The 9984-nt window shown below is 42.8% G+C and overlaps 1 protein-coding gene and 1 long non-coding RNA gene across 2 annotated transcripts; one reads left to right on the top strand and one right to left on the bottom strand.

Annotated features, from left to right (window-relative positions):
* The first annotated feature begins 1118 nt into the window (after positions 1-1118).
* On the top strand, positions 1119-5327 carry LOC116909351. Its single transcript, XR_004389068.1, has 2 exons — positions 1119-1288; positions 5052-5327. It is a non-coding gene; the product is annotated as an uncharacterized LOC116909351 (long non-coding RNA).
* Krt39 (keratin 39) lies at positions 2980-9586 on the bottom strand. Its single transcript, XM_032912899.1, has 7 exons — positions 9137-9586; positions 8232-8314; positions 7446-7602; positions 6663-6824; positions 6434-6559; positions 4948-5168; positions 2980-3226 (listed from the first exon to the last, which is right to left on the bottom strand). Exons 1-7 carry the CDS (start codon positions 9584-9586, stop codon positions 2980-2982), a joined length of 1446 nt encoding a protein of 481 aa, XP_032768790.1.
* Positions 9587-9984: the final 398 nt, after the last annotated feature.

Raw genomic sequence — 9984 nt, forward strand, 5'->3', positions numbered from 1 at the left:
ATGTATGAGGATGATCAGTGCATGCTGCTTGCATATGGAGACAGATCACAATGGATCTTCATTAATGCACAGTTACTGTGTTAACTTAAAAATATGGGGGAGAAGTCATAGAGATTGTGTGTGTGTGCTCCTGTGTGTGCATTAGTGCTTGGGAGGAGCGGTAGTTGATGTCAGCTGTCTTCTTTTACCACTTTCTATTTCATTTCTTAAAGACACTGTCCCTTACTAAATCTCTAATGTACCGATTGGCTAGACTGGCTAGCTACGAGCTCCATCAATCCTCCTTGTTGCCTCTCCAACATCTGTGTCTGGCTTTATATATTAGTCTGTGGATCTAAACTCAGATTCTCATACTGCTGACCTGTTTCTGAAGCATGTAGAAAAACAAGCAATGGACAAACAAACAAGTCCTTTCTGCCCTCCGGTGGTTGTATAGGATATTTATTTAGTTTTCTAGAAAAATCTAGACTTTATACTGTTTTGATTTATTTTACGTTTTTGGCCATAGGCAAACAAAATCTTGAAGATAGTTTTACATGCTTTTATACAAAAGAGACAATTATAGGCCTTAGAGGTGTCAGATTTTGTCTTTGTTATGCAGGTCATAATATTTTATTTTTAGTATGGGGTGGCATGGGGGATATTTTGATCTGAGTAAGAGAAAGGTGTCTTCTTTTGGGGCATAACTGAAGAATGTCATTGTTGCAGCAGCCTGAGGTCAGAGGTTCCTAAAGCCTAGATTCAGATGGAATCAAGACAGCAAGGTGAGTAGCTCTCACCTCTTAGCAAATAGTTTTCCAGTTACTGTTGATACTGTTGATGCTGTGAACAGGATCTACCAGGTCTAGCACTGAGTTAAATCAAAAGGAAACTGCTATGGATAAAAATGACACATGTCTAGTGTCTAATTTAGGAACTAAGAACTTATTTTTGCTTAGCACTACACATCATTTACAAAGTATTCATTAGCCCATTGAACCCTTCCATTATATGCCAGGTAAGGCCTATGCTGTTAGATCACTTTTACTCAAGGTCACACAGAGACTGGGTGGAGATTGTTCATGGTTTCTGAGCACCAGGTCTTTACTCTGTTCATATTTCCATCTTGCAGGCTGAGCCAATACGAATGAGGGGCTGACAGGAGCTACTTTACATATTTCATTGAGAAATTAACAACAATAGAGACTCTTCCTGGAGACTTGCATTCCACTTGCTTTGTGTAAGCCACTGCTCTTCTGGAGGAAGCATTCGGCTGAGCTGTGAGTCCAGCAAGGCAAATGTCTTTGATGTGAGCATCAACTGGAATCTGACACACACTCTAAGAATTCAGAAATGCTTTATTTAGTATAATAATCATGAGTATAATGACAAAAGATGTGCTATTTTTGTTCCCCCTCCCCAATGCTGAACGTTGTTAAAAACTTCCCAGTCATGACTAGATAGCTAAATTCGCATAGAAAGAATTTTAAAATGAAATAATGATAAAAGAAAATTAGGTCTAGCTAATTAGCTAATGGCAAGACATATACAATGGTCAGGTACAGAATGGGTTTCAAGGGCTCTCCACAACAGCCCTACGAAGTAGGTGTGGCCCTCAGTGCAAATAAGGGGAACAGTTTGATGAAGGCCGGGCGTTTTATGCAGTTGTGGTAGGAAATTGGCAAGTTTAAGAAACAGATCTTGGAACTCTACAATTTGTGTTTGATTTAATTTTTTTTAAAGTTGGTACTTCTGAAGAGGTCCAATAACTTTCTTTTCAAAGAATGACTTTCCTGCTGTGTGGACCTGCTCTAAAAGTTGTGATACTGGCTGGTACTGAATGGTGCCTTGTGGCATCTGGAGTGGCCTTCTGCCGGCAAGCAGAAATTACTCACTAATGCTCTTTTGGAAAGTTTGGGACTCTTAATTCCATCTCTCTCTCTGATGGAAAGATTGAAGCAGGGATCTAAGCTATTTTGTTCTTGTTACCCATCGGGTCTTATGTCTTGAGAAATTCAGCTCTATACCCCTTGTCAAACAAGCAGATCAAACTCCCATCCCCTAAGGGATAGAAAGAGAAATAGCCAACTTTTAATGACAGGACCCAGGCTATTGCTTCAACATGACTTTAAAGAGAGACCCTTGGATTCATCCCACACAACTAAGCTTCATTCTTAAGGGAAGTATTTGGAGAAGAGCCTTGTGGTTCCCTGAGTTTCAGAGACCATGGATATCTGCCGTATCCCAGCAGGCCTACAATCCCAAACACTTAGGAGGTTGAGACAGGGGCTCACAAGTTTAAGTCCCAGCTGGGATATGGAGTGAGTTCAAGGTCAGCCTTGGCTACTTAGTAAGACCCAGCCTGAAAATAAAACATGAAAAATTAGGAGTGGGGGAAGAATCTAGAGTGTGCAGAAAACCCCCCGCAAGTTATTTTGTGGTGACGGGAAAATATACTAGTACAGAGAATCAGTTGGTTGAGGTGACGAGCGAAGGTCAGCGGGATTCAGGCATGTCATTGTTTCATTCCTGGAGACTAGACATCTGGGTCTTCCTTATTTGTCCTGTTCCTGTGTCGGCTTCATTCTACATCCAAAGAAGGAATTCAGAAGGCAAAAGGCTGTGGCTTTTTGCCTTCACGTGCCAATTGCCAAAACCAATCCCAGAACTTGTCTGACTGGCTCTACAGAGGTACAGAGATAAACAAGGCTTGAATAAACAAAAAGAAAACCTGCCTGTCCATCCCTTGGCTAGGCAAGCAATGTGGGCACCAGCTAATCAGTTCCCATCCCTGCGACAATACAGAATGTCCTTCCAGAGAAATGTGACTTATTATCATGGTGGTGACTTAAGTGAAGGAGAAGAACAAAAGATGGGGGCCCGCTGTAGTAGTAAGAAACTAGGTACCTTAAGGGACTGGGGGTTTCTTAAGCCTTTCTGGCAGGAGCATGCACTGGCCTCTCTTTCATGAATGGAGGTCATTCTTATCACCTTGGGATGCTAGACTTTGGCAGGTCTGGTGATGTAGCAAGGCTGCACATGCTCGTGAGAAGAAATGACCTTTCCATCCTTGATCTCCTTGGTGATGGTGCATATCTTAACCAGTATCCGGGATGGGGGTCCAGAGGCACGGCAGGGCTTGGGCATCCCGGGGAGTGATATAGATGTATAAACTGGGGTAAGACACTCCATAGCTCTGGCCTGGCAGGATGGCTCCCATGTAGTGGTACATGGGTTACAGGGAAGCCTAAGTAGAAACAACAACAATGACAACAGCAACAGCAATGACAACAGCAACAACAACAAGAACAGCAACAGAATTTTAGTGATCAAGGAAGGGCAATGATCGCTATGGAGAAGATGGGAGTGGCTAAGTTTTCAATACTTGTCACTCAAACATAATCACCACTAAATGCTTTTTCATTCATTTTGTGCTGTGGTTAGTAGAAGAAGGAGAATTAGAGCAGATCTGCTGGAAGACAGCCTCTTGGCTTGAGAAATATTTCTTGGGTTAAACTGCTACTCTAGCTCCATGGGAACCACACTGCAAGAGCAGTCAATGACGAGGCAGGGCCCAGCTCTCTTGTTTGCTAGTGGGTGACCTTGGCTGAACCAGTCAAGACCTGAGCTTTAGTATTGTGTCAGAATGGACATAATGGGGACTAAATTCCCAGATCAACAAGGGTATGCAGAAAGTGGAGGGGCTTCCTATCTGGAGAATGAGGATTAGTTAGATAATTTTCTGGCATGGGGGAGTTCATCATACAATTAGAGATGGTTTGAACACAACTTACAGAAGAATCTTTAGCATGTCACCTGGAAGTGTCAAAGTGCCCCCATTAGATGTCTATATGTTGTCGTTGTTGTTTTGTTTTTTCAGAAAATTGGAATAGCCAGTGGTTTGCAGTGAACATTCTTTTTACAATACACGATTTTCACTGGGTAACTGGTAGCCTTTGGTATTCTGTAGTTCTTTAAAGGAACAGTGGCCATTAACATCCGTGCTGCGTGCACATAACAGTAAAGAGAATGCAGTGAATGGAGATGACTGATTACTGGGGGACAGTTGGTGTCCTTTGCAATTTCAACGAGGCTTTTGTGGGGTTTGTTTGGCCTGAATTGCTTCAACGAACTCATGATTAGTTGAGTTCTGTATGGGTTGGTTGGCTTATTATCATTAAAAAAGTACAACTTCTTAATTTGTAAAGGAAAGGGTGTGGAATCACTACATGTTAGCATAATGCTGTTGGGGTGAAGGGCCACATCTAGAGAGGGTTGGGGGTTTCAGCCTGAGCATGCACTATGTGCCTCTACTGGACCAGGGTTGTCCTTTCTTTCTTTTCTTTTTCCCGGAGCTGAGGACCGAACCCAGGGCCTTGCACTTGCTAGGCAAACACTCTACCACTGAGCTAAATCCCCAACCCCAGGGCTGTCCTTTCTTATGTCAACAAAGTCCCATGTTCAGCTTAGGTCAGTGTTTCTCAACCTTCCTAGTGCTGTGACCTTACATTATAGTTCCTCATGTTGTGGTGACCCCAACCACAAAATCATTTTTGTTGCTGCTTCATACCTGCAATTTTGCTACTGTTATGGATCATACTGTAAATATTTGACATTTCATATGGTCTTAGGTGTCCCATGTGAAAGGGTCATTTGATCCCAAAGGGGTCACTACCCACAGATTGAGAATCTGTGTCTTAGTGGGATGCAACCGAGGATTTAATTTGGTACTGTGTTCTTCAAACCAATTTACTTCCACCCACACCTCAAGTTAGGACTATGTTATAATGGAAGGTCTTTAGAGAACATTTGATAATCTCTATCCAGATGTCCCCTTCATTTCCAAGAAAATCAAAGCATAGTTCTCAAATGGATGATGCCCCATTTCGTGTGTGTGTGTGTGTGTGTGTGTGTGTGTGTGTGACACACACACACCTCTTTCATTTATGTTGCTTTAATTTTACATACCTGCCATCCAAGCTCTCCAGAAGACTGCGGTAGGTGGCTATCTCACACTCCAGCCGGGACTTGATGTCTAGCAGAACTTCATATTCCTGGTTCTGTCTTTGCAGGGCACTGCGGATTTCTGCTACCTGAGCCTCCAGGTTATGGATCAGACTCTGGATTTGGGCCAGCAGGGCTGTGTATCGGGCCTCTGTCTCTGCCAGGATGCATTCCTGGGAATCTCTCTGTGGAAGAGGAGGAAAACAGATTCTAAGATGACTCCTTTAAAATTCCCAGAAGGCCATTGTAAAAGACATTTTAAACAATAACTTCTCTGTGACAGTACTAAGAGTTCTCTAAGTCCTTTATTAGTTCCTAACCAAATAAACCCAAACCAAAAATGATGTTTGTTTACCTTTATCCCTTCTCTTTTTTATCTCTCTGGTTTATTTCTCTGTCTTTTTTTTAACCACTTATTCTCTTATTATCTGGCTCATGAAAGAGGAAAAAAAATCCACCTCACTTCATTGAAGGCTCAGGCATTAAAATCATACCAGGACATCTTATTCAGCCTGCGTTTGAGCCTTTGAAAGGAAGTGAGCAATGTTTAACTAGAAGCATTTCCCTCAGTGTGTCAGTTCCTTTATAAGTAAAACACCAGTGTTGAAACTGGAATGGGTCAAGTTCTTTCTTGTTCTATTGTTTTGTAAGTCTAATGATAATGGTGGGATTTTAGGTTTTAATAACCTCGGTTATCCACATGGTTATCTCAACTTTTATAGATGAGAAAAATGAGGTTCAGTGAGTTGCTCAACATCCCGTGAGTAGAAGCTGATGAAACCTGGCAGCTAATGCCTGCCTCTCCTAGCAGGACACTTGAGTACTGTTTTATTTCTGCGGTCTCAAGAAGCAGAGGTGGTGCTGGCTGTGGGGTCTGATCCTGACACATTTCTTTGGTGTCTTTGGGAAGGTCACTCACACCTTTGGGATCTCAGTGTCTCCATCTGTGAACAGGCTGTGATGGCTCTTAGTCTGGATCTTGCTTGGGAAAACCACCCTGGTTCTTTTAATGTCACCAGGAAAGTTAGATAATGGTTCACATCACCTTTCAGAACTTTTTCATAATCCCAGTATGAGAGTTTACAATAATGCTTTGCATAAGAGAAATCTTATGCTTTCCAGGTGATTCCAAAAGTATTTTCCATGGGTCATGCTCACTGTGACATAGTTTGGGAGGAGGGGGAAAAGCATCCATAATCAAATAAATTTTGGAATGCTGAGTACTGCACGCCTCCTTGGAGATCCATGGTATATGCCATTTCATAGGCTAGCTTGTGGAAAGGCTAACCTTTGTGGAATCCAACATTTCCAAGACTTACTTGACTATGAAGTTCTTTTCTAGCCACAGACCCTTTAACCAATAGACACAGTTTGGGAAACAGCGTAACCCTCAGACATCGGGGACTGTCGCCACCAGTGTAAGGTTAGGCTTGGTCAGCCTGTTGGGTACCATTCGGTGCTGGGCCTGCAGCTCAACCTCGAGGGCACTTATGGTCCGTCTCAGCTCTATGATGTCCTTCTGGCAGCATTGCTGCTGTTGAGAGCTGCTCACTACCTGTTGATTCAGTTCCTCCATCTGAAACACAGAGATTCCAGGTACTTTGCAAGGAAGCATCACGTATAGGAGGACTCCTAGAGATATGCAATTTATTGATTTTTGACTTGCTGATTCTCCCCACCTGTGTATTGAACCATTCTTCTACGTCTTTACGGTTTGTCTCCACAATAGACTCATACTGGCATCTCATTTTTTGTAGGATTTGATTTAGATCAACAGAAGGGGCAGCTGTTACTTCAATGTTGATTCTGTCCCCAAGTTGGCACTGTAAAGAATTAATTTCCTGTAGAAAAGAATGTGAAGTCCTTTAGTAAATGGATGACCTGCCACGTTCTTGTTTTGATCTAACAGAAAAATTTAGTGTTATTGGGTCTGGAATACAGCACACAACAGAGGGCTGCATGACTTGTAGGTGTTATTGGGATGCCCTATGGTGGCCAAAGGTGATTTCAGGTATGGCTGTGCTTGAACATGTGTAAAAAGAAGAGAGAATTGACTAACGATGTGGACTAACAGTATCAGATTTCCAGAAATTTTAAGACCATTCATAGGAATGAAAAATGGAGGCAGATCACCGAGGTGGGGTTTTATGGAAAGACCACCGTCTCTAGGCTGCTCATATGAGCTCATGCCAGAATTGGCTTTTTTTTTCTATTAGGATGTGGCAGAATCTGTTCAAGGATGTGTATAAAACCATTGAAGACAAGAAAATTGGGACAATGGAGAATATCCTACCCACATGTCATTATATCTAATACGGTAAATAACATAGTATGGGCCATAGCAGTATGACCAGAGCTATGGCAAAGCGTCTTGTGGGAATATACTTCGCTATACACAACCCAAAGGAACCAATGCTAATGTTAGGGATTCAGCCTGTACTGACTCTCGGTCTTTTTCTCACCTCCTCATGGTTTGTTTTGAGGCACAGAAGTTCCTCTGTCAGAGACTGGACTCGAGCCTCCAGATCAGCCTTACTCAGAGTCAGCGCATCCAGGATCTGCTTCAGGCCATTGGCGTCGGCTTCCACGAGCTGGCGTAGGGACAATTCAGCTTCATAGCTTTAAATGTCAGAAGTGGGTTAAGAACAAGGCATTAGAATGTAGATGCACAAGGCAGGCTCAGCAGAACTTCCTGCTTCTTTTTGCTCTGGGCCTCTCTCCCTGTGTTTCTATGAAGACATTATTCGTTGTAGCAGTAAAACCATATCACTACTTGGTTCTTAGGCTTAAGTTAGTCTGCCAGTATGATGCCACCTTGCTGTCTTTTGAGATGAGGGAATTAATTGTCCTTCCTTTGCTCCGAGAGGCAACAAATGTAAGAAAACCCTTGAGTTTGGGCTCAGGGATTTTGGGTCAGCATTTTGGCTCTCTCTTGTATCGCATACACACTTGAGTCTAAGTTTTCTTCTCATTTTACCAAGGTTTTCCTGCCTAGAGCAAGGTTACAAGATACTGACCCTACTTATCTCATTGGATGGTAATCATATGGGTCCTTACGTTATCCCGGAGGCCTTGTGTGCAGGTTAGGGCTATTAACCTTAATCACATTGAATCTGAAGGTATTTCTGGGTCACTGTTGATAGGCTATGGAACAGGAGGCTTAGTGCATGTGGGGACAGTCTCCCTGGGAATATTTAAATCAGACTCAGATGAAGTCTTTCACCAGTGACAGCGCTGGGCAGGCTTACTTGGCTCTCAAGTCATCTGCAGCCAGTTTGGTGTTGTCAATTTGTGAGACCAGTCTGGAATTTTCAGCCTTGGTACACAAGATCTAGAATTAAGAGATTGCACACACAAATGAGACAAACACCAGGACTCCCCTACTTTAAGAAACAAAGGACTGTGTGTTCTAGTTAGCAAAAGAATTTTCCTGACTCTTCAGCGAGATGCTGAAGAAACGTGGGCAACATTGGAGAATCGGAGTTCTTGTTAGTTTCCTAAGAGATCACCAAAAACCATGCAAATAAAAACCGTTCGTGTCTGTTTTTCTATTAAAATATAGTCTTTTCTAATTTTCCCCAAATGTACCATGGCATACTAGAATGCAATTTGGGGGTCAGACATATTTTTTTCTCAGAGCCTAGAATGGTGGCTGGAACATTTTTGTTGGTGCTTAGCAAGCATTTGTGGAAAAAAATAAAAATTAAGTAAACCCAGGAATGCAGCAGTAGATGAATGGACAGGAAACAGGTTTGGTGTAGAGACACACTCTTTAAATACTGCGATGATGACAATGTGGGTTTGAAAGGCACTAGCCATTGTAACATGGATAAATGCTAAAACTATTTAGAGAATTTTAAAAATCAAAATAGCTTCTCAGAGCCCTGTTCTCTCTCTTTTTTTAAATTTAAGTTGTGGTAGCAACTCATTAGGTTTCAGCCCTGAGTTATTTGTTTATAAAACGGCAGAACATACTCTTGATAAGCCAAAGGCACTATAAAACTTTGTATATTATCTCAAAGTTTCTTTTTTTTTTAATTAAAAAAAAAACATAGCAGCATAGAAAGTTCTAGAACGAATAAAATTGAGCAGATAACCATGGTGTGGAGAGCATTGATCCACAGTTTGATTCAGCGCATTGCTGAACTCTTACCTTCTGCTGCAGCTGCTCGATGGTGGTGTAGTAGGACAGGTAGTCAGGACACAGGATGGGGAGTGTCTTGCTGCACTCCTCCTGGATTTTATCCTCTAGGTCCGCGTTCTCTCCTTCCAGCATCCGCACCTTTTCCAGATAGCTTGCAAGGCGTTCGTTCAAACTCTGCATGGTCTCTTTCTCATGACTGTTAATGCCGTCAGAGCACCAGCTGCAGTCATCCGGACAGGGGTGGAAGCTGTAGGTTCTTATCAAGTAGTTAGGGCAGCGATAAAGGCAGGGGCTGGGGCGACAGCCCTGGCCCTGGGGAGTTTGTAGAGCATGGCCAGTTGACTGAACATCATGACAACAGCTCTTGTTAGAAGAGTTAGTCCTAACATTTGTATTCCCAGAGCAGTTTTGGGGTGGGGTCGAAGAAGAAATAGTCGCTGTAGAGCCCTTGGTATCCATCGTGTGTGTCCAGCTTCACGTTGTCTCAGAGTCTGAGGTCACCACCAGAAGCACCCTCAACTGAGCCTAAATGCCAAGCCTGTGGTTTTTCTCCTTTGAAGTGCTTATATAGCCTTCCTTCCAGGCGGTGACACAGGAGGTGGGATGTTTTCCTTTCTCATGTTTATATCGAATCCCACAGGAACATCTCATTAATCTGCCTGAGAAGAGTTAGTCGGCTCATAAAAATGTGCATTTAGGCGGTTACTAAGTTATTACCCGTCGCAACTGCTACTTGTCATCGGGTCCAGAGCTTCGCACTGGGTCTTCAAAAGGAACTCCCGCCACACTCTTAACAGCATCCATCATTAAAGAGGTGTGAGTGTGTTACAACCTTTAAATCCTTGCCAGCCTTTCCG

This window comes from Rattus rattus, chromosome 9, assembly GCF_011064425.1.
Source record: "Rattus rattus isolate New Zealand chromosome 9, Rrattus_CSIRO_v1, whole genome shotgun sequence".
NCBI classification, from domain to species: Eukaryota; Metazoa; Chordata; class Mammalia; order Rodentia; family Muridae; genus Rattus; species Rattus rattus.

Excerpts from the sequence above, each read along its gene's own strand:
- Krt39 (XM_032912899.1), bottom strand. The coding sequence starts at position 9,586 with ATGGATACCAAGGGCTCTACAGCGACTATTTCTTCTTCGACCCCACCC. Across the intron at positions 8,315-9,136 it reads TCGAGCAGCTGCAGCAGAAG|ATCTTGTGTACCAAGGCTGA; the intron begins GTAAGAGTTCAG and ends TCTTAATTCTAG. Across the intron at positions 6,560-6,662 it reads AAGAATGGTTCAATACACAG|ATGGAGGAACTGAATCAACA; the intron begins GTGGGGAGAATC and ends TCTGTGTTTCAG.